At 42.7% G+C, this 25,660-nt stretch overlaps 1 protein-coding gene across 1 annotated transcript in view; it reads right to left on the bottom strand.

Moving 5' to 3' along the window:
• Positions 1–25,660, bottom strand: part of LOC122810646 (lysine-specific demethylase 2A-like) — a 1,654,939-nt gene that overhangs the window by 287,070 nt on the left and 1,342,209 nt on the right. Inside the window, exon 20 of the mRNA XM_044082219.1 lies at positions 5,573–6,228. Coding sequence (XP_043938154.1) covers positions 5,573–6,228 — 656 coding nt within the window. The remainder of the gene's footprint in view (positions 1–5,572; positions 6,229–25,660) is intronic.

The following is a 25,660-nucleotide window of genomic DNA, read 5'->3' as shown; positions in this document are numbered from 1 at the left end:
TGAGAGCTGTAATTTGCTTTTGTGCCTCTGCCCATTGATTTTGTAGCAGGTTTGGCATGCCTTTCATCCTTGGCAAGGTGTGGAAATGGAATCTGTATCCTTGTGAAATAATGTCTAGGACCCATTTGTCCTTTGTGACGATGCGCCAGTTGTCTGCAAAAAGTGCTAATTTTCCTCCCAAGGGAGCTGCCAAGAGAGTTTTGCTTGGCAGTTTGAGGTTTAAGTGATTGTGTTTGCCTTCTAGTAGTTTGGGACCTGTCTTCTCCTCCCTTTTGTGTTGCAGTGCCCCATTGGCGGTGTTTGTAAGGGATTTGTGCTTGTCCTCTGCCCCTTGGATGCCTGTATTTACCCCTCTGTGGTCTGTCAGAAGCTGGAAAGGACCAATTTTTTTGTTGGCCAATTTCTGCTGAAGTGTGGGGGCTGCATCTGTAAGAAATCTTTGAACGTCTGTATAGATTTTGCCTCATCCTCCATTTTCTTTAAAACCTCTTCTGCTTTAACCCCAAATAAGACATCCTGCTGTAAGGGTGCATCTAGTAACTTTGCTTTAACATGATCAGGCAGAGTTTGTTCCTTTAACCAAGCATGTCTACGTATAACAGACCCAGTAACAGCGGCTCTACAGGAAGCTGACAAGGAATCAAACCCACATTGTAAAGTATATTTTCCCACCTGTTCAGCTGCATGCAACAGATCCTGCATTTCCTTGAATTCAGACTGTTGAGGGTGTGTGCTCATCTTTTGTTTTATTTGAGACATTATGAATTGCTGGAATTTAAGCATGTGAAATTGACAATTTAGTGCTCTCATAGCCAGAGTAGCTGAGGTGTAAACCTTCTTCCCCCACCTATCTGGTGCTCTGGAGTCCCTTTCAGAGGGTACAGGATTTTTGGTCACAGAAGCCTTAGCCCCTTCAGGACCCTGGGAGATTGTCTCTGGATCAACAACAGGGCTTTTGTAAAGGAATTTGTGCGAGTCAGGCACTCTATAGTATCTATCTGGTTTGGCTGGAGCAGGAGGCAGAGAATCTGGATTTAGACTAGATTCTAAATAAACTATCATCCACAATGTCTAAAACTGGGGGGACAGCAAGTTGTCTGTGCTGGAGGAGTAAAAGAAACTCTCGGAGCCTTTTCTTTGAGTCTGAGTAGTCCTGACTTTCCCAGTGGAAATGTTCCCTCATGGTATGTAAGGTTTCCCCAAAGGAATAGTCTTCAGGGGGAGAAGCTGAGGGAATGGAATCTTCAGCATCAGAATCTTCATAAGGGGGAAAGGAGTATTCCTGTTCCTCAGAGGAGCCTGAGGAAATAGACACTTGATTAGAGGAGGCATAATCCTCCTCTTGTCTAAGCCTTTTGTCGGGGGGGGGGGTTGGGAATCCCTGATTAAAGAAATCAAATCTTCAGCCATTTTAAGCATCTATTTCTTAGGCATGGGGCCTTGAACTGGAGACTAAAGTGCAGTCCGTTTTGGTTTAAGAGGAGTCTTAAGCTTAGCATAAGATTTTATGGTGAGAGTAGTCGGTGTGGACACCTTCTGAAACCGAAGGTGTTTCTACAGCACTGGCTTCTCCTTCTGCAATGTTGTCGGTAGGGCCTAAAGAAAAAGGCTGCGTCGGCCTAGACCTCTCTGCTAGAGAATCCGAAGCGGTCTGGGGTTCCGATTCTGCGGTAGCCAGGGGCTGCGTAGGCGCCTCACTGAAAACCGGAGGACCGGCGACCGGCCCAGCCGAGGCCTCGGAGTCTGGCTTAGATCTAGGCTGCCTGTCTATCTTTGCGTTTTTTTATGCACGATGGTAGTCTGTTGCTCCGACGGCATAGTGTAATAAAATTTCCTACCGAAGTAGTGTCGTGCGAAATCAAAGCGTCGCTTTACAGTTCTCTTATTGAACCTAGCACAAAACTGACAACCAGTGATGTCGTGGTCTGGGCCTAGGCAAGGAATACAATATGAATGAAAGTCCTTATGAGGTATTTGATTCCCACAAGAAATGCAATTGTTAACTTTTTCTGACATCGGACTGAGGCAAGAAAAGGTTCCCCAACGGGGTACTTAGCTTTGAACACTTCGGACAAACTCTATTCGAAAATCTCAGGTGTCGGCCGACCGGCACTTGCGAACTGCTTCTGCTTCGGGCACCGTACGGCAAGGAAGACTGAAAAAAAATGGCGTCGGATGCCTCTTGTATACCCCTGGCACACTGACGTCAGGGAAGAAGCGACAGCAACCGACGCCAGACCAAGACTTTGGAATTCGAGCCGACTGCGGGACCGCCTGACGGCAGGATAACCCAAGTGTGATGACTGCAAGCAGGGTAACACGATGAACATCGGCACCCACGATTACAACTTAGAAACCAGCAACAACGGTATGGTTGAAGACGAGAATGGGCTCTGAGTCAAAGTCACAACAGGGGTGGATGTCAAAAACGGTTCCGAAGTTGTTGTCAGAACAGACATCGGAGCGGAGGTGGGTGACATCGGTCCCGAGAAAGAAACTGACAAACTGATCACAACAGAAATAGTAGATGGTGCCGTTAATTGTCAGTGCTGGGGTAGGTGCAGACGAGGCGACTTCGGCAAGCTTCGCTGGAGCCGAAGTCGGAACAGAGGAGGCAGTACGGCACTTGGAGGAAGACTTTCGGGCCTTGTGCTTATGGCTTTTACCTCTGTCACCAGCCGGTAAAGAGGGGTTTGAGCGAGGACGTTTCTTGCCCACAGAAGGAGGGGATGAGACTTCCATCACAGAAATAGCCTCAGAAAAGGATGACGCAAGCAGGCCTTTCAAAATCAATTTATTCTGATGTTCATTCAGTGTCCACTGACTGATGCTAGCACAAATATCATATGGGGGTTTCGCCGACAAATGTGGAATCCCCCAAACAGTACACACACTCTTCATGAAGGTCGTTATTCGGAAGTTTACCACTGCAAGAAGAGCAGTGCTTAAACCTCCAAGGTTCCCTTCTTCTCAGGCATAACAGCACACACTCTCACACAAAAGGAAAAGAGTGAGGAAAGTGGAGAAAATAAAGAAAGTAGAGAGAGAGAAAATACCAACAATGGTAAGAAGATACCACAAGGGTAGAAAGTTCAAAATACCAACAATGGTACGAATGGGATACCTGTGGGTAGAGCTGAGAATAAAAAGATATCAAAGAACAAGCAACAAATGTGAAAACCTTTTACAAAAACTTGTAAATGTATAAGATAAATCACTTGGCTGGAGAGCTCGGTGAAACACTGCTATATGGCTGTGCGGCAAACGAGATCTGAGATAACTAAGTAAAGGGCATTGTGGGTAACAGCTTAGCTTAAGAGCTTTTGGTGCATGCAAGCTTGGTATAAGGCTGACTCGGTTCCGAGGGCTTGAAACTGAACCCATCAGTGATGAATAGGAAGAAGATTAACAACTTCAGATTGCAGCTTTGGTGAAGTTTGGACAACAGGTTGATAGCTAACATGTAACAGCAGCAAAAGATAACAAAGACTAAAAATAAACTCCTATCAGATCAGTGCAGCTTCGCAAAATCTTAAACTAATGTGACATACAGCCTTGAAAGCAGCACAACCACAGATATAAAAGAAATGGAATCAATTAATGGGAACTCAAGTGCAAAGGTGTGGGGTTTGGACAAGTACGAATGTCTATGAATGCCTGCACATCCAACGCAACTTACTACTATAGTGAAACAGGGGAAATTAATTCAAGGAAAGCCAGAAGAATCTGGACTCAGGAAAACTTGGACTGATATGGCATAAACTGCAAATCTTCTGGATATTCTAAAATCCAGTATTTGCAGAATACCTTGAGCAAAGGAGAGTTTAGATACAAAGTGTTAACTTTGTCAAAGTCCTTCAGACATGTCAATGGCAACATGCAACTTTTTGTACCTTGGAAGATACCTGTGCTCTATTGTATAATTCAAAAGTGCCAAAAGGCTAAAAAATCTCATTTGTTGCCTGGGCATTCCTACAGAGTCAACGGCTGATACACTCTTTCAGAATACCCTGCTTCTGCTGTCTTAAAATGAAACTCTGGTGACCTAGATATGACTGCATCAGATATATTCAAAATGGGAATAGCTGATAGCTGATTTCATTAAACTGACTCGCATGTTTAGTCAATTACAGCCACAGGAAGCAGCAACACTGATGAAATGTAGGGGTAAAGACATTTCTCCTTACCTAGTGGGTTGTGTGACATTAGAGATGCAGGATGTGATGTTAAATTCAATAATGTGCGAAGTCAACTTGAACAGTTTTGAAGATTCCAAGTGTGATATTTGGTGATACAAAACTAATAGAAAGACAGAGACCCCCGCAAGAACGGCAGGTGCAGATACAAAATTAAACCACAGATATCCTGAACTCTCATCAGTACATTATCAGCTTATTTTCAATCACAGATCTGCTGAAACTCTCAGCAATGCAACTGTTGATTTGTTTTCCTAACTACAGAAGAAAATGAGCATAGAATCAGCAAAAGTACCAAAGTAATGTAGTACTGTGCAAGTATTATTTTCGTCTTAAGCATTTAGACTCAAAACAGTGCTGGCATATTCTAGCTTCTAGGACTGAATGCATTGTTAGCCTTGTGTCACTGTGCATTCAAAAGCAAATGTGCCAAAATCATTTTTTTTCAGGGGAAAATTGCTTATATTTAAAGACACCTTGGTAGAGACAAATCTGCAAATATTCTTGTACAGTTGCTTACAGAGCCTACAGCAGTACTTCTTTACTGTTTCCTCACCATCTCTGCCATCTAATCCATTCACTTATTCATACTGTCTTTCAGACCTACCCATAACCTATACAATCTCTCTCGTATTCCTTCTTTGAACTTCACCTTTCGCTAGCCAGTCATCTTCTATTTACTTCTAAGTCCTATACAGAATCATATGTTCTCTCCCAGCTAACCCCTTTTTTCTTACATCCGTATCCATATTTTTGTGCATCTTGCATGCATTTCAGATAAGATACTTTGTGTCCTATCATGCTTGACAGTCCATCTGTTTGCTTACCATATGTATTACTGTTTCTGATGCAAAACTCATTCAACACTGCAGCCGATGACCTAGATTTCTGCTAAATGGCTGCTAAAGACAACTGTTACTGAAAACGACTATTACTGTAAATATATTTTTTTGTATTTTATAAGTTTATTACTGTTTATGTGCTTTTTCATATTATATGCAATGTAACTGATGGTGTAACTCACTGAAGCCTTTCTCCCTGGGCCATCTCTCAAAAGGGGCCTTTCTCCGGCAGACTTTACTGGTAAACAGACAAATAAATGCACACAGTATACATAAAACTAGTATTAATAATTCACAGCTTATTATTTCCATCCAGTTTTACAGACACTTAAATTCCATACATCAAGATTACTGTTTTAAGTAAACTCAGCTGAATGCATCAGCATTTTCTTTTGCAGACTGCAGCAAATACCAGTATATATGTTGACTCAACAAATATCAGAGTACTACATCAATAAGGACAATTCCAGTGCATGTTTTCTAGGTGTAGTGCTAATGTGCGAGCATGTTTTACCAAAGTATTTCATAGCTTACCATTTATACCAAGTTTTGCAGACTCTCATACATTCACATAGCTCCTTCCGACTGAGGTAGTGGAATACGGACATCCACACATCCTTCTGCATTACACAGTCCTCCTCACATTCCTCCTCCTCTTCTCTGTCCTCCTGATCAGAGTCTTTGCATGAATAGTCTGTAGCAGTACAGCCCTCATCAGTAGACAAGCGTGAAACCACCCGGGGCGCCTGCCTCAGATTGGTAGTTGGTGTGATTGCCTGCAGCTTTGGGACAATGGAAGCACCATTCATGGTTTTTGGAGGTCTCTGCAATGTTACAGTGAGGTAGGAACCACGAATCTTAGCCCTCTCAACCTCAGACAATTCCATTTTACCACTAGGGTTATTCTCTTTCTCTCGCACCAGCTGCTTACAGCGCTCTGCAGCTTGTAGCCGAAGAAGTTGTCTCCGCTTGAACCTCTCATCTCTGCCAGCCCGGGTACCTGACAGATCATGGCTAGTCCCAGCTCGTGTAGTGTACCGTGACATGATTGTACGTGGCCTGTGCATCAAGTGGATAATTTTTAATTTTGATGATGGAGACCGAGACAGATGTGAAGCATCTCCCCCACTCTTGAGAGGATAAAGAATTTTGTTTCCAACAGAAACTTCACCTTCTTCCATTTTCCTTTTCTGCAGTAAGGAAAGAAAGAGGAAATCTATTAAAAACAAAAGCCCAGTGACTAAGCACAATACAGTATACAGTATTTCAAAAGACTCTGGTGATCATGCGGTCACAGTTATACAGTATTGTGCTGTTGCTAAATTAGAGGGAGAGACTGCACGAAAACTTCTGTGTGAGTGATAACACAAACAGGTTATGTACTTACTGTGATATTAGGTCTGCAATTTCCATTCACCTCAACAGCAGCTTGGGATGCCAAATGTAGCAGTCACTCAACACCTTTAAGTCTCTCCCAGGCTCAATAATGCACCACACCACATTTTCTCTCCAGATCATGTCTGGCCCTTTATCTTTAAAGACTAGCTAAAATACCTATATGCAACCAGTGCCCCTCTACCAATTCACCAGCATGAGAACTTTCTCTAAGTAGCGGGATGGTGGGCATGTACCTTGAAGTAGACAGACAAGGATCATGGAGATCTAACATTCAAAAAAAGAAGTAAGTAGCATCATCAAAGGCAGAGCACATCAAGATATGAAACACCAAAAACAAATGGTTCTGCCACCAATTCCAATTTTTGGAGATCTAACATTTTGAAGAACAAAAAAATGTGCATCTTATATGATCCACTCCATTTCCTTCAACAGCAGGATAGACTCCCAAGCTTCTCCTCTACAGTAGCACTATTAGAGAACAGCATGAAGAATGGAAGACTCGGAGGTTGATTTTGACACAACCTACTTACAGTATCTTACAAAGTTATGCATAGAAGCCCATGTCATAAACAAAAATAAGTGAAGTACTGCTGAAAATGATGTAGTGGCAGCCCTAGCAGAACAAACTTTTGGCACATTTGTTGTAACAGGTAATACACTCGGAAAACCACCCAGGTAATATAACCTTGGATACTTTCTGTCCAGCTCTACCTACCTACAAGATTTTTTTATACCTTTAGTTCTGCTGAGGTAACACAGCTTAGCTGTCAGTGAACACAAAGACAATGCAGTAAATATTTCCCACCGGGAAAGTTCACACCGGGGATCACACCAACAGCACTACTAGATAGGGGCCAAGGGTACTAGCTGCTAGTACAAGGGTCTAGGGAACTACTAAAGGGGCGGTGAATACCGCACAATGTGGCTGGGCTAATATATGCCTTCGAGCAGATAGCTCAGTACCAACCTATGAACCTATAAAACTGTGACGGCGAAAGTTAGAAATACAGTGGATATAAAAAGTTTACACACCCCTGCTAAAATGCCAAGTTTTTGTGATATAAAAAATGAGACCACAATAAATCATTTCAAAACTTTACCCACCTTTAACTTGACCCATAACCTGTGCAATTCAAATGAAAAACAAACATCTGTTAGGGGAAAAAATATACAAAATAAACGTAAAATATGCTGGTTGCATAAGTGTGCACACCCTTAAACTAAATACTTTGTTGAAGCACCTTTTGATTTAATTACAGCATTCAGTCTTCTTGGGTAGGAGTCTATCAGCATAGCACATCTTGACTTGGTAATATTTGCCCACTCTTCCTTGCAAAAGTGTTCCAAATCTGTCAGATTGCGAAGGCATCTCTTGTGCACAAGTCCTCTTCAGGTCACCCCACAGATTTTCTTTTGGATTTAGGTCTGAGCTCTGGCTGGGCCATTCCAAAGCTTTCATTTTCTTCTGGTGAAGCCATTCTTTTGTTCATCTGGATGTATGCTTGGGGTCATTGTCGTGTTGAAAGATGAAATTCCTCTTCATCTTCAGATTTCTAGTAGATTTCTAGTAGACGCCTGAAGGTTTTAGGCCAAAAGTGACTGGTATTTGGAACTGCTCATAATTCCTTCCACCTTGACTAAAGTCCCAGTTCCAGCTGAAGAAAAGCAACCCCAAAGAATGATACTGCCACCACCATGGAGATGGTGTTCTTATGGTGATGCAAAGTGTTGTTTTTGTGCCAAACGTACCTTTTGGAGTTGTGGCCAAAACATTCAATTTTGGTCTCAACAGACCATAACACATTTTCCCACATGCTTTTTGGAGACTATGTATTGTTTTGCAAATTTTAGCCAGGCCTGGATGTTTTTCAGTGTAAGAAAAGGCTTCCGTCTTGCAACCCTAGCACCATAGTCCAGACATATGGAGAATACAGGAGATCGTTGTCACATGTAGCACACAACCAGTACTTGCCAGAAATTCCTGCAGCTCCTTCCGTGTTGCTGTAGGTCTCTTGGCAGCCTCCCTGATCTGCTGTAGGTCTCTTGGCAGCCTCCCTGACCAGTTTTCATCTTGTCTTTTCATACATTTTGGAGGGACGCCCAGTTCTTTGCAACGTCACTGCTGTCCCATATTTTCTCCACTTTTTGATGACTGTCTTCATGGTGTCCCATGATATATCCAATGCTATGGAAATGTTTTTGCACCATTCTCCTGACTGATACCTTTCAACAATGAGATCCCTTTGATGCTTTGTAAGCTCTCTGTGAACCACGGCTTTTGCTGTAGCAGGCAACTGAGAATGTCAGGAAAACTGCTGTAGGCTACACACTCAAGTGTGATAGCCATTTGTGTGCATTTAAAGTGTTTTTTGATTGTATCTGCTTTATTTTCTGAAAAAAACAAAAAACTTATACTTGTTTTCCCGCTTTTCTAAGCTAGTATAGTCCAGTTTTCAGGTTAGTGCTGAATTCAGGGCTGTGTTACAAGTTTCTGTCTTTGCCCATACCTTACTTGGAATGAAGGAAGTTTCTCTGTTCACCTGTGAGAGAGGGGAGCTTTGAGCAGCCTATCTGTCCCTGGAGGAGTGGTTTCAGCCCAGAAAATAGTAGTTTTTTGGCCATTTTGGGCTAATTTCTCTCTCTTTCATTTCCCCACATTAGTGCGTTTTTGCATGCCGGGCAGTTAAGGTATAACTACTCTCGGCTCCACAAAGTGTACTCTTCAATTTTTCCCTTGGAACTAGACAAACTTTCAACTTAAGCACTCAAACCATTCACTTCTAAGCCCGGCACTTGCTCAAAACTCATAGCAAGCACTAATAAACCTTAGCACTAGACCCCTCTACACTGTAGAGAAGGACAAGGCTCTCTATTCGACCTTACCAGCCAATCAGTAAAACAGCTCACTGTACCTATCCAGGCATGTCCAAAGGGCAGTTTCAGGTGTACTCTCCGGTCCAACTGGTGAATCTGGGCATTTTGAGGCAATGTTACAACTTCCTCATGTACACAGACAACCCTCTCCTCCTACCACCAAACATTAATACATGTGAGAGATGCAATTATACAGTCAAAATGGAGGCTAAGCTCTCTCAACCCAAGACGGGACCAGACAGACAAGAGGAAGGGAATTACTTGCATCACACCACCAGTCTCACATAGACCTATGAAACCAGCACTGGCAAAAAGCACACAAATACACAAAAACATACACAGAAGCTCTAAATAAAAATCTGCAAAAGCAACAGAGACCTCCAAAGCAGACATCTAAGCAACCTCCACCCCTCAACACAAACCATGAAACACATACTTCACAAAAACAGTGTGTCACGCATTCACAGTCCTTAAGGCAAAATAACATATCCAACACACTAGTAATAGGTGACTCTATAGTCAGGCACACTGACGTCCCACTCACTAGGCTGAACAAGGAGAAGGTTACTGTTAGCTGCCTGTCAGGTGCCAGGATCTGCCATGTAACACAAGCACTCAGGTCACTCCAGAACAAGTACAAATATGACTCTGTCATTGTTCATGTTGGTGTGAATGACCTGAGCCGTACCTCCCTGGACTACATGAAAAAAGTCATGGAAGAGCTCTCTAATCATGTATCTCAGGCTGGTATGACCCTGACTAGCATCCTGCCCTCACCAAGAATGATACCACGGCATAAAGAAAAAATTATCAATTTCAACAATTGGCTAAGCTTCAGGTGTCATTCAAAGGGGATCCAGTGTCTGTCAGCCTGGTATGACGTGCTCGACAAGCCACGCTGCTTTGCTAGAGACAGCTTACACCTGTCACCCTTAGGCTTTCGAATACTGGCTAAGGCTCTTGCCACCCCCCTTTTTTAGGCAAGGCTCAAAAGACAAACCCACTGCCGTAAATAGCACAACAAAAAACTGAGGGTAATGCTACTCAGTGCCAGAAGTCAACCTCAAAATGCACGCACTCGAGGCAATCCTCAGTATGGAGAAAATCAATATATGTGCAGCAACAGAAACCTGGTTTAAGGCTCCAGAGAGCACCCCAGCACTAACAGGCTACAACTCATACCATACATGTCGGCCACAAAACCCGGATCAAAATACAAAAGGCAGGGGTGTATCCATATTCATCAAGGATACCCTCACCTCCAGGTTAGTGGCACAGCACGATGCTTCAGGGATCATCCATGTGCAACTAACAATGGGCAGAACTGCAGTTCAAATTCTAGCTTGCTACAGATCACCCACCATGTCCCAGGACCCCCATTCTGCATTTCTGGAAACATAAAGGTCCTACCAAACACCCTGATATTGGGTGATTTCAATTACCCAAACATTAACTGGGAGAACTACTCAAGCACTAACTCCCTTGCCCAACATTTCCTAGAATTTATAAACTCAAATGCCCTGGATCAACTGGTCAACACCCCCACCAGAGGTGACAACATACTGGACCTGGTCATCACCAACATGGGCGACCGGGTGTTCCACACCAGAGCTCAACCCCTCGCTGGTTAGATCTGACCATAAACTAATCACTCTGGATGCCCACATTCCGTCCCCACACCCGGTCAAAGAAACCACCATGAAAAACTTTTCAAAAGCAAACTTCACATTACTTAAGACCGAAGTGGAAAGTTTGAAATCCCCCATGCTAAAGGATAACGTTGCCCAAGCTGCAAAATCCTTTACTAATGCACTCTACGGGCACCTACAAAAATGCATGGATAGTGCTATCCCAAGCAAAACCAAGACTCACTCCTCCAAGAAAAGGAAACCAGTCTGGTGGACCCCTGCCATAAACAAGCTATACAACAGGAGGAGGAAATTAGTACAGAAGAGAGTAAAATCCCAAGAAGGGAAGATATCCCTGAACAGTATCAGCACGAAACTACGATCCCTCATAAAATCATCCAAGGCTAGCTTAAAAAAAAAAATTGCCAAGGACTCCAAAGATAACCACAAGGCATTCTTTAGCTATGTCAAGAATCTTAAGTGGCAATTCTTAGATCTGCTCGGTGTTGGTGCAGAATGGCACAAAGTACACTGAACCGACCGCTATCGCCAACATCCTGGCAGACAGGTTCAGTGCAAACTTCACCCCCCTTCCCACCCCCAAAAGGGCCCAAAACCATACCAGAAGAATGTAGTGCCCCTGAAATCACAGACATTCAGGTGAAAACGGCCCTCTCCAAAGCCAAAAACACAGCATCAATGGGACCGGACAGTGCCCCAGGCTGCGTCCTACACGAGCTCAAAGATGAACTAACCCCTCACCTAAACACACTATTCAAACTCAGCCTCTCCACAGGCAACATGCCCATAGAGTGGCACACAGCAACGGTTATTCCACTCCACAAAGGTGGAGCCACAACAGACCCCGGGACCTATCGTCCTATAAGCCTGACTGGCTTGGTCTGCAAGGCTATGGAGCGCATCATCATGGATCTCATTAACAGAGACACTGGGGACCTTCAAACACTGGACCCTACCCAGTTCGGCTTTAAGGGCAGATCATGCCTCCTAAATCTGGTAGACTTCATTGAGACAGTTACCAAGGCTATAGATGAGGGAAAGGTGGTCCACACAGCCTACCTAGACCTCGCAAAGGCCTTCAACTCCATTCCCCATTCTGGTATTATAGACAAGCTCACCAGCCTGAACATAAACCCCTACATCATGAGTTGGGCTGCCAACTGGCTCACGGACAGAACCCACATGGTAAGAGTTGCAGGAGTTAGGTCTGAGTCTAAACTGGTTACAAGTGGCGTTCCCCAGGGCTCAGTCCTAGGACCCCTCTTGTTCGGCATATACTTCTCAGAGGTACAGGCAAGCACAGGAGGACTATGGCTGACCAAGTTCGCAGACGACTGCAAACTAGGGGCTATAACTGACTCTCCGGCTGATACAGACATCCTCCAAAAGGGTCTCACTGAGACAGATGCCTGGTGTCAAAACCATGGCCTCAAGCTACATGCCAAAAAGTGCATAGTTATCCCCTTTGGAAAAAACAAAGTACCCACAAACTACCACATAGGTGGCAGCCCCCTAAATATGGAAGCTGTAATAACAGATTTGGGGACCCAAGTAGATAGCAATCTCTCCTTTGATAATCACGTTGCCAAAGTGGTTAGAAAATTCTTCTATGTGGCCCACCTAATCACAATAGGGTTTGCATCCAGATTAAAAAGAGGACTGTGCCCCTTTACGCATCACTCATCAGACCCATCATAGAGTACAACGCCCCATTTGGGATGTACCTTACAAGACACCTGCAACAGCTGGAAAGACCACAGAAGTACCTCACCAAGAGGATCACTGGCCTCAAACAGATGCCCTATGCAACTCGACTGAAGAAACTCCAGCTGTACTCGGTTGCATACCGCCTACTCAGACGTGATCTCTGCCTGACATACAAAGGCCATGTCCAACCCAGAACTGATGGACATGCTCCACCTAAAAAAAAAAAAAAAAAAAAAAAAAAAAACATAACCCCTCAAACCACACGCTCTAGGGAACTAAACCTACCACAACGACAAAATAGGAAGTGCTGGAGGGATAGATTCCTGTCCCAGAGACTTTCCATGCTCTGGAACAAGATTCCAATCTACATTAGGCAGAGCTCCTCACTAACACTCTTCAAGAGAAACCTTGATGAGTGGATGGGAAATGAAGTTTACCCCGGGGATCACTTCAGTGGCTCTGCTGGACAGAGGCACAGGGAACTAATCTAAGGGGGTGGTGAAAGCCAACACTTTCCGGCTAGGCTTATAAATGCTTTTGGGCAGATAGCCTACTACCTACCTATGAACCTAAACCTAAATCCTACTAGGACAGCTCAACTTTATTTTGGGTTAATAAGAGTCTCTAATTGATGGAAGGTGTGTATCCAAGAAGACTGAATGTTGTAATTAAATCAAAAGGTGCTTCAACAAAGTATTAGTTTAAGGGTGTGCACACTTAATTTTTACTTAATTGTATAAATCTTGTGGTCTGGTTGAGCCCTGCCCCCTATTCCCACCCGCCCCCAGTACTATTAAATTTATACTGTCCTTGTCACTCCCCCTGCTTCTTCCTCCCTACCAGCATCTCACACATCAACAAGTGGCCCTCCCTCTCTACAACCCAACTTTTCTCCTTCCTTTCCTGCCAAATCCTGGTTGAAAACTGTGCCCTATAATGGCCAGGCCCCTTGCTACGCTAGCATCAACAAAAACACTAGTATTTTCTCCTCTTCTCTCCCTGATGCTTATCCTTCATCTCCTCACCACCTATGAAAACCAGTACCACCACGGATTCTATTGCCCAAAATGTCAAACTACCATCCTGGACTTCTCTTACAAGTTAGTTCATCTAACTATCACCCACACGTCCAAACCCTCATCCCCTTTACCTCATGACCCAATTAAAGCCTTAAAATCTAATCCAAGGGACAAGCATTATCTAAGACTTATTCATAAGTTTCTGAAGCTCATAATCAGATTTCAATATAACCTCATTACAGATGGGAACATCCATCCCAACCCTGGCCCGTCTCCACCTGGTGACAATAGTGCCTACACCACCAACCCCATCAATAAACTACTCCTTAACAATCCTGCAAATGCTCTCCTGACATTTCACTTGAACATTCAAAGTATAAATAATAAAATCCCCAACCTGCATGCCCTCTTAGCAGTTCCTTCCCCTGACATAATGAGTCTTACAGAAACCTGGCTTAAACCTTCTACTGCCAATAATGAGGTATTACCCCCAGGCTACAACATACACAGATTATACCGAACAGCTAAGAAGGAAGGTGAGATAGCAGTTCTTTACAAAAATACATTAAGTGTTAATAGAGATCCAGTTCAACCACCCCCATTTAATAATTCAAAAATCCTCATTACCAAAATGCAAATTAACAATAATAAGAGTATAAATATTGTCTGTGTCTACATTTCCCCAGGCAATAAAATAAGCACTCTGGAAGATATCCTCCAATGGTTAACCACTACCTACCCCCAAGAAACCATTGTTCTTGGTGACTAACACCGACTGGTGAACCTGCTCAGCTGAATCCCCTGTCACCCGTATAAATCTGTTTGGGCTCACACAAATAACCTCTCCCACTAGGATTAGTAAACCCACAACAGGGAAAGTATCTTAGACTACGTACTTATGAATAGCCACCCAAGCTTGTATACAGGTCATCTGATGACCTAAGTGATCATTCACTAACTTATACTGTTAAATATATGGCAGAAACCCACCACAAGACTATGTACAAAACAATCAGAAAGAATAAAAACTTCAATCCTACGAACTTCCTAAATGAATTTAAATTGGTCAACTGGTTAATCCTAAAAAATCTACCACTAGATGAAGCCGCAACTTTAACAATAAATTCCTGAGCATCCTTGACTCCCATGCTCCTGCACATACAATAGAGACTAAATCTAATACTGATCCATGGCTCACAGAGGAAACCAAGATAAAAATCAAACTTGGAAATATAGTCAAATGGCGAACAACTAAAGCCCCCCTCGACCAAGTGAAATATCGTCAACTTAGAAATGATCTAAAAAAAAACTCATTTTGTTAGACAAAAAAAACTACTACCAGAATCTCCAATTTAAACACCAAAACAATCCTTTTGGGCAGGTATTAACTGAGCACTAACTAATGGAATTATCCCCTCAGTCTGGAAAATATCCCATGTTATCCCACTCCGCAAAGAAGGAAGTTAAACAAAACTGCCCAACTACAGACCCACTGCCATTCTTCTCACCACTAGCCAAATTAATGGAGAAGTGCGTTCATAAGCAGCTTATGGACTGTGTCATTCAGAACGGTCTGCTTGCCAACTCTCAGCATAGCTTTAGGCCACATCACAGCACTACCTCAGCACCCTCCTTTCTTTTACAAATATCATATTCCAAAATAGGAACAGCAGGCTATCTTCAGCCCTATTTCTAGGCTGAAGGCCTTTGATATGGTCAACGACAAATTACTCATCCATTCCCTAAAATCCATCTCCCTAGATAAGCGTGCTATTCAGTGGTTCCTATCCTATCTGAATGGCAGACAACAGGCTGTATATTATGGCAGGACAAAACTGTCTACCCTGCTAACTTCTCACCCTTGGTGTCCCCCAGGGCTCTATTCTAGGTCCTCTACTCTTTTCTATCTTCAACAACAATCTTCATACTGCCATCCCTGATGCATCCTGCATTCAATATGCAGACAATTCTACCCTGATCTGTACTGCCTCCTCCCCTTTAGACCTGCAAACCTTAATACAAAACACATTTAACACAGTTGAAAACTGACTCTCTAATCACCGTTTGTTGTTACATCCCAGCAAAACTAAATTGCTCTTTACCCCCGCCAGTAGATCTACCCCATTCTCCTACATAACATCCAACAACGATACCTCTATCTCTCCAGATGACCATACTAAGCTTTTAGGAGTAATAGTATAATCTCAAATTTGATCTGCATATCAATAAAACTATAAAAAACATTAATAAGAAGCTTGGCTCATTATATAGAAGCAAACCTTTTCTAACTCCATTAGCTAGGACTGCAATCGCCCGGTCACACCTACTCTCTGCCCTTCTATATGCCTCCCCTATCTCTCCAATTTGAGCAAAACTGAACTTGGCAAACTCTCTCACTGTTACAACCATAATGCCAGATTTGCCATAGGCTCAACATATAGGACATCACTGTCTAAACCTCAGTCTTCTTGGGTGGCTAGAACTGCCTAGCCTACTTCTGTTCAATCAGCCTATAGTAGCACACAAAATTCTTTACCAACCTGAAAATACTCCGGCACTCAAAAATATCATAAAGCCATACAGTAATTGAAGGCAACTACTATCAATAAAATGTTGGCCCAAACCCACAAAGCCATTAACTCAGTCGTTGACTCCCTGTTTGCCAACATCATTGGTAAAACTTGGAATTTACTTCCATCTAACCTTATCCTCGAACCTCAAGTCTCTTCAAAAAAGGCCGCAAACTGTATTTTAAAAAAGCACTGGCTTTGTCCCTGTATTAACCCTGATTAATCACTACTTATTCAATGCCTTGTTTAAATTAATATTGTACACATCTCTTAATCTGATCCGCGGTGGTGCAGCGGTAGCATTGTTGCCTCATAGCAAGAGGTTCTCCCATTTGACTCTTGGCTGGAGTGCGGGGAGTGCCTTCTGTGTGGAGTCTGCATGTCCTCCCCGCTTTTGGGTGGGCATTTGAAAAACTACATAAATGGGCGTGCCTTCGTTGAAGGTTGAACATCGAGCTGCCACCTCGGCGTTCGTCAAAATCTACTGCCAATCATTAGCGGACTGGAGTTCCACGGTGGCGACCCCTAACCGGGAAAAGCCGAAAGACAACAACAACATTGTACGCATCTCTTGCTCATAACAGCTTGCTGCAACCTGTTGTTTTTGTACACTATTACACACTGTGTAGATTTGTGAGTACCTACTGAGGGCTTTGTAAATACGTTTGACTCATATCCGTTATGTTGTCTGTCTGCCTTATCTGGAGCTTTTCTCCCCAGGCCTCCACTGAAAATGGACATATATCCAGTCGGACTATCATGGTCAAGAAATGTAAAATAAATAAAACTTACCCAACCAGCATATTGTACATTTTTTATTTTTTTATATTATTTTTTTCCCTAAAAGATTTATTTTTCAATTGAATTGTACAGATTTATAAGGTCACATTAAAGGTGGGAAAAGTTTTGAAATGATTTATTGTGGTCTCATTTTTAATATTACAAAAACCTGGCATTTTAGCAGGGGTGTGTAAACTTTTTATATCCACTGTAGCTGCTAGATGCATCTTGATACAAAGAAATAGCTAGAACCAGTCTTCTAAAAACTGTAAGATCTCAGGAACTGGGGGTGAAAAATGGCAAGGTCTTTATCAGTGGCCCACGGGAAATATTTTGACTGTTTCCTTCAATGCAAATGTTGCAACAGACATGAAATGTGGCATTGTGGAGGAACTGGTAGGAATGCATGGACATGGCTGAAAAAGGTCTAGATTTGAAACAGTAAGAGTTCCTTCACAGAAGAGAAATTAACTCTCGCTCTCTAAATATCTGACCTTCAGCTACCCCCACTCTCTGGCTGAAGGACACCTGTGGAGGATTTACTTATTTATTTCAATTTGTTAACTAGGTAGGTGGGCTGGAGCAAGACCCCTTTTTCAGCCACATTTTGGACCAAAGGCATAAACGTAGAAAGACTACAAAGCAAGTAATCATTGAGCACAAATTAAAGTTATGTACTCACCATAACTATGCATCTATTTTGTCCATTTCTGCATTTACTAAACTCTTGGATCCAACTTTCAAATTCCTCCCTTTACCCATAAGGCGCCAGTTACTCTGCAATACCTCAGACTGAGGTTGCTGCCTCAAAGCCAATATAAAGAACTAATCTCAAGCTAATATTGAAGGCAGGCTGGTAGAAAGGAATAGGGCTCAAACATAAAACAGAGGTTCCACCACAAACATAAGGTCACACCAGAAAGTAAAGGAAGGGGGAAGGAATTTGAGGAAGAATGAAAATGGATAACGAAGATGCATAGTTATGGTGAGTACATAACTATATCTAATATTGTTATTTTCATTTGTTCTTCAACTGATGGGATAGAGATCCCAGCTATGTGAACCTCGGGTGGCCCTCACAGAAGAATGTTCTGGAGTACTGCAGAACCAAAGGCAGCCTTGCTTCTGGAACTCCATCCAATTTGTAATGAGCAATAAATGTATGAGCACTGGACCAAGTAGCTGCGGCACAAATGTCATCAACTGAAGTCCTAGATTGGAAAGCAGACGAAGTTGCCATGGACCTAGTTGAGTGTGCTATATGAGGTCTGGGTGAGGACAAAACTCGACAAAAAAAACAAAAAAAAAAAAAACAAAAGGATGTTATGTACTTGCCATATTGCCATAATGTTCTATCTGTGTTGTCCATTTTCTTTTATCCTTGGTGAATGGGTTCAGTTCCCATATCGAAACCCACTCAGCCATTACTACAGCTTGCATAGGCCAAAAACTCTTGAATGTCACCCTTGCTCATAATCCCCCCTCTCCCAGTTACCTCAGAGCAAGTTTGCAGATTAGAAATAAAGTATAGATACAGACACCTTAGTGGAAACCATATCTGCTATTCCTTAATAAGTATATTAAGCAATACGAAAGTATCAATTTGACCAAAAAGTCTTCAAAGGCCAGGGGATGTAAGCAGGGAAGTCAAGGACAAATGAAAATGAACACCACAGATGGAACGTTATGTTAAGTACATAATTTCTTTATCTAATATTGCCAATTTTCATTTTATCCTTGACGACTGGGGCAGAGTCCCCAGCTACCTCAGACCTTGGCACGACTCATGGAAGGATATTCCTGAGCACCACTGAACCAAAGCATGCCCAACCCTTTGAGACCAAATCCCATTTGTAATGAGTAATAAAAGTATGTGGAAAAGCCCAAGTTGCTGCTGCACAAATATCCATTGAAGCCCTTGATTGAAAACTGCTGAAGTGGCTACAGATCTTGTAGTGTTGTGCCTTAATTGCCCTAGGTAAATCAATTTTGCTTTTACTGTAGATAAACGAAATATAATCCTTGAGACATCTGGCTAAGGTCACCTTGCTGACTGGTTTGCCAAACCTTGCATTAGAAAAGGAAACAAATAGCTGGTCAGATTTTCTTACATCTTTCATTCTGTTAAGATAAAAATGTAGCTGTCTATGAACATCTAGCAAGTGTAGGCAGTATTCACCTTTGTTTGTAACGTTGGGGAAGAAGACTGGTAACTCAATAGTCTGATAGTGGATTCAGAGACTACTTTAGTTAGAAAGGAGGGATTTGTTCAGAAGGAGAGACTGTCTTTGTGAAAGATCAGATAAGGTGGCCTACAAGATAAAGCTTGAATTTCTGAAATTCTCCTAGTGGAGGTTATAGCTACTAAAAATAGTTTTCCGTGACAAATATTTTAGATCACAGTCTGCCGATGGTTCGAAAGGGGAATGAACAATGGTCGATAACCCTAGATTTAAATCCCAAGGTGGAGTTGGGACCTTAAAGGGAGGCCTTCAACAAAAGTGTCACTTTTAAGCATTTACAAAGTTTGTGGGAAGCTAAGGAACTTTCTCTGAAACCATTACGGAAATTCAAAATTGCCACTAGTTGAATTTTAATGGTAGAATGTGAAGCCCCTGCACAGGAGAGAGAAGCTAGGAAGTCTAATATATTATCAATAGATGCAGAAATGGGGGTCAATATCCCTTTCACAAGCCCATATGGTAAATCTCTTCCATTTACTTGCGTATAAGTTTATGGGTGGATGGCTTGTGTGAACCTATAAGAATGTGGTGCACAGGAGGAGGGATTAATTTGCCTGGCAATTAATGGAACTGGAGGAACCATGCTGTCAACTTGAGGTTCAAAATGTCTGGATGAACTAGTCGTCCTGGATGGGAGAGAAGATCTGGAGCTGGGTCCAGAATCAAAGGTTGTTGAATTAGATGAGGCCAAAGAAAGGGGAACTTTATCTAGGCCAAAAGGGTCCAATGAGGATTACTTTTCTCTTCAGCTTGAGTGCTTTCTGTAGGGATTTCAGGATTAGAGGAAAGGCGTATAGTGGTCCAAGGGGTCAAATGTGGGTAAGAGCTTCTCTTGGTGACACCCCCAGAGGGGGGATTAGGGCAAAGTAGTTGCTGCACTTGTTTAGTGGAAAAGCAAACAGGTCACAGCAAGGCTGGTCCCACTGAAGGAAAATCTTTTCTGCTACTTCTGGATTGAGAGACCACTAGTGAGGCATGAGAATAAGTCTGCTCAGTTTGTCCACTATTGCACAGGATTTCCCCAGAATGTGAATTGTTATCAGAAAGTGGATGGAAGAGAACGCACACTGCCAGACTCTGAGTGCTTCTCGACAAAGGAGGTATGATCTCTTTCCTCCTTGTTTGTTGATGTATCAAACTACTGACGTATTGTCTGTTGAATTGCAATTGCTCCCAGAGAAGAGCAGTTTGAAAGGCTTGCAATGCAAAAAGCACCACTCTTAGCTCCAAAACACTGATGTGCAAGTTGGCCTTTAAGGAGGACCAAGGGCCTTGGTCAGTCTTGCCCAGAAAATGCCCCCCCCACCCTATCTGGGAGGAGTCAGTGGTCACTATGGTCTTGGGCTCTGAAGGGGTGAATGGGCGGCCTAGAAGAATCTCTCTGGAAAATTTCCACCAAGCTACATCTTTTCTGAAGCAGTTGGTGATCAAAATCTGGTCCAACATGGAACGGTGTAAAAAGGACCATTGAGAAGTCAGACGCCACTGTAGAACTCTCATGTGATACTTCACTAGGGGTACTAGAGTTACAGTCCCTGCCATGGAGCCCAGAGCCTGTAGGATTAGATGAGCAGATACTTTCTTGCTGTGTATCATTTGAACCTGTGTTCTGATTTTCTGAAGCCTTTCAGGAGAAAGAGAAGCTACGGTTGTTGTCGTATTTAGTATAGCCCTATAAACTGTAAAGTTTGAGTTGGAGTCAACTGGGATTTTTTGTAGTTTTTTTCCCAAATAAGCACAGGTCTGGAGAACAAAGTCCCTTGTTTCTATCAGAAGATGCCTCAGAGCAATCCTGAGCCAGTCATCCAAGTACGGAAACACCCGGAATCCTTGCAGTCTCAAGAGAACTGCTACTGCTGACATGCATTTGGTGAACACCCTGGGGGCTGTGGCGAGTCCAAAGGGCAGCACCCTGAATTGGTAATAAATGGCTCCCAGCCGGAAGCAAATAAATCTTCTGGATCGTTTGAACATTTTTCTATGGTAATACACATCCTGAAGATCTACTGAGCACATCCAGTCGTCTTTCTCCAAGAAAGGAAGTATGGATTGTACTGTGACCATCTGGAACTTGGTTTGACAAACTGAATTGTTCAGTGCGTTTAGATCCAAAACTAGTCTCCAGTCCCATGTCTTTTTTGGCACTAAAAAGAATCTTGAGTAAGTTCCAGATTCTATTTGGTCTGGTGGGACTTCTTTAATGACTTTTTTTCTAGCAGCTCTTGAATTTCTATTGCTACTTGTTCCCTCTGACTGGTTGGAACATTGGGGATGTTTTTACATACAGGGGGAAGGAGACAAAAAGGAACATATGAATAACCTCTGGAAATGATTATCCGCACCCAGGAATCAGAAGTTACTTGTAGCCAAGCGTCTTGGTGCGGGGTTAAGGGCCCACTGACTGCCTCCAGAGAAAGACAATCGGGCCTCTGTTACGGAGCACTGATAGGATTTCCCTAGGAAGGAATCCCTGTAACCCTGGTTCTGTGGACTGCTTCTGCCTCATGAGTGATGTCGTCCATTATAGCTCCCCCATCTGCCTCTGTGGGAACTGGCTCCATGTGTGTCCTGGAAAGGCCCTTGACACTTTCTGAACCACATTTTTCCACCACTCCTATCATTCCTGCAAAAGGATCTTTGGGGAGTGGAAAAACGTACTCCTGTGGCAGAAAGGGTCCTACCATCCTTCTCACACCTGGATAATGTTTCTCTTATCCTGAAGCCAAACAGAGATGATCTGTCAAAAGGAGCACTGACAAATGATATTCTCAATGGCTCCGCAAAATCACATAGATGCATCCAGGCATGTTTTCTTATGGTTACGCCTGAACCCACCACTCTGGTGGTCCCTTCGGCTGCATGTGCAATGAGCCACATGGATGAGTTTGACACAGACTCCAGGGTAGCTAACTGGGAAGCCACTTTCTCTTGGACTCCCTCAGATACGGATCCTGCTAGGGTATCTGATAGCTCCTTGATCAGATCCCTTTGAAGTCTGGTAAAATGTGTCAGGAAGTTCAAAGACCTTAAAGTGAAGGTCGATGAAGCACAAGCCGGCTTCCCAACTCTATCAATCATCTGAGACTCCTTATTGGGTGGATGGAGGAACTTTCCTCAGTGAATTCCTTTTTTGTGGCGGTTGCTACAACCATGGCATCTATCAGTAACCATTTGGCCTAGAATTGCTTGTGCTCGGGGGAAGATAAAATTTTGTCTGGTCTCTTAGGGATAGGTTCAATGGTATCTGGCACTTTCCATGTCCCCTGCAAGATCAACTGAATGAGCTCGTCAGGGGGTGCAGTCACCAAAGAGCTACACGGGCAGGTACTAAAAGCCTGCAGGTACACTGACTCCTCAGAGGAAGTATTTTGGGACTTAGTCACCACTCTGTTTCAAAATTACTAAGATGTATCCAAAGGAGACATCATTAGGGGGTGACCTTGGGGACCCCCCCATCCAAATCGGTGTCTTCTGTGACCGATTCCTGTGGGAAATCTAAGTGGTTCCTCTTGCACTTTTTCTTCTGAGGAACCTCTTCAGGGGGACAGTCTTGGGAGGTATGAGAAGAGGACAGAATCTGAATTTGTGGGACCTGCAGATTTGGTGCTCATTGCCCCAGTAGGGAGAGAGGTCAATAAGGGAGCGTGAGGATGGTATATGCTCAGAGAAGGAAGGGAACAACTGAGTGACCACTGTGGACAAAGCCCTTTCCATTACCTCAAAGGTTGGTCCGCCCTAAAGGGAAGTCAGCCCAGAACAGAGATGGACCGCCTTAGAACTGTGGTCACTCCAGACTCTGATGAGACAACCCCTTTGACAGAAGCCAGGGATGAATTGAACCATGCTGAAGCTCCAAAGTGCAGGGATGGCTCTGAAAAATTTGGAGTCTATCCTGGATCCTCAGAGTCAACAGGATAAGATACGGCTCCAGAAGGTCTCTGGATCCATTAGAGCCAAAGAACTCAGGGTAATAACTGGCTCCAAAGGGAGAGAGATCTCCGGAACTGATATAGTGAGAGTGGGACAACTTGGAGCTGACATCTCAAACTTCAGAGGAGTAGTAGTTAAGGGGGCAAAGGCTGAATTAGTTCTGAGCCCCAAAGGGGTCGGAGCTGAGGGAAGTCCAGTAAATCCTCTAGCCCAGAGAATTTTTTCACTAGTCTCTCCACATCAACTTCTGTGAGATTTCTGATGAACAGATAGAGGCCTAAGAAGGTGAATCAGGTCTTTGTAAAAAAAAAAAAAGACCTTGGGCAATTCGCCAGCAAATGGGTTAACAGATGGCAAATAAACCACTCTTGGCGAATCAAGCTGTTGAGTAGTCTGTGCAGAGGTAGCTGGTGTTGAAGAAGTGGTGAGGCATTTTTCCTGAGCCGGTATTTGAATTTCCTGTTGTACTGAAGATATTGGTTTCAAGGTCTTAGGAGCCAAAGCGATTGTCGGTACTGATGACTTTCCGGCACCAAAGTTTTTTGAGGGAGAATCCATCGGATGCAACATACTTTGTGGAGCAGAGGATTTATGCTTCTTGTGAGTCAGTTCCAAGGGGGATGACAGCATCAACAAGCTTCGCTTTTTGGTCTTTTCTAAAGATGATGATGAAGAAGAGGAAGAAATATCAGTTTTATTTTTTTTTCAGCAGATATGGCTTCCCCAAAAGCTGAAGGAATTAAGCCTTTCAATACTAATTTATTCTTTCTCTCGACGAGAGCTCTGTGGCTAAAGCTGTGGCAAATGCTACAGTCCTCTTGAAGATGTATGGTACCTGAACAGATGAACAAGAGATGCAAGTCTGAAAAGGGAATTATATGGCCACACGTCTGGCATTTTTTAAAGCCAGAGAGGCTTTTGGATTTGTCAGCCATAATGCCGGAGGATAATAGAGGAACAAACACCATACTTCTATGTAACTAGTCAGGAGCAATAAAACAGAGATAAGAATATTTTTTTTTGGGGGGGGGGGGGGATTGGTAAGAGAGAAAGGAAAAAGGGGACTACTAACAATGATAGTTCGTACGGACAGAGCAGAACACTACAGAAAGGAGAAGAGAAAGGGGAACTAACAACAATGATAATGCCAATACACGCAAGTGTATGGGAAGGGACTATCAACAATGACAGTAAAAGGTACACTTATGTACGGAAAGGTAGAAAACGAGGAAAGAAGACATTGATATGAATAGTATACTACTCTAGGAAAAAAAGAGACTATATCAAAAATTTTAACAAGAAAATATTAATAAGACATACGTTGAATGGGCGTGCCTTCATTGAAGGTTGGGCGTCAGGCTGGCAACTCGACACTATAAAAAACAACTGCCAATCATTAGCGGACCGGAGTCCCGCTGTGGTGACCCCTAACCGGGAAAAGCCGAAAGACAAACATTAATAAAATGAACTTTGCTCAAAAGGTGAAGTGAACGTGTCTGTCCGGAAGAGTGGCAAACGAAATATGAGGTAACCAGGAGAGGATGATTATGGGTAAGAGTAAATCTCAAGAGTTTTTGGCCTGCGGGAGCCGTAGTAACAGCCAAGTCGGTTCCAATATCGGAACCAACTCCAATTGTCAATGATAAAATGAAAACTGTCAACATCAGATCAAAGGACATGCAGTCTCTCAACCATCTGGCTAAGGTAACTTTAGAAACTGATAGCAGCAAACAGGATTGCAGCAATAAATTCCAAGAAGGACTGGATTCATGCACAATTCAATACACTTTATTTAAACAGCAAACGACATAGGTTAAGCGCTTTCATCCGTATAAAAAGACTTCTTCAGAACATAGTACATAAAATCTCACTCCCTTATATATTTGAGAAGCCCGCCTTTTTATATCAATTATTCAATTAACAACCTGAATGACATTAGTTGTTGAAACCTCTCATTCATATCAATACTAAGCACTAAAAAAAAACATTTTGAAGTGAACTAAAAATATAAAATTATTCAACATGAATGTCTCATTTCAACTCATATCTAAATATTAAAACTATGTATTAAATGTATAAAAAAATAGTAAAAGAAACATGTATTGAACCAACATCTTATGCACTGTAAAATTTTATGCAGTTTAAAAAAATTCTTTTTGTCGTGACCATGTCAAAACTAGATGATGTCATGATATCCATATCTTATAAACAATAAAACATGTAAAATTGCAAAACTGTTGTTAAAATAAATATCTGTTTGTATTGAAAAACTGGAAGTACTGTACTTGTAAATGTTGTATTACAAATAACAAAACTAATAACAGTGTTATTAACAGTATAATATGTCTAGTTAGACAAAATATCTAAATAAATTGTATTATACTTTAACTAAAGGTTTAGTAGGGATCACTTCGTTGAGTCCAGGGGAGATGGCTGCATTGAGTCGTATCTG

Source organism: Protopterus annectens, chromosome 9.part0 (assembly GCF_019279795.1).
Source record: "Protopterus annectens isolate FY-2018-M chromosome 9.part0, PAN1.0, whole genome shotgun sequence".
NCBI lineage: Eukaryota > Metazoa > Chordata > Ceratodontiformes > Protopteridae > Protopterus > Protopterus annectens.
This window is presented reverse-complemented; position numbering and strand designations above follow the sequence as displayed.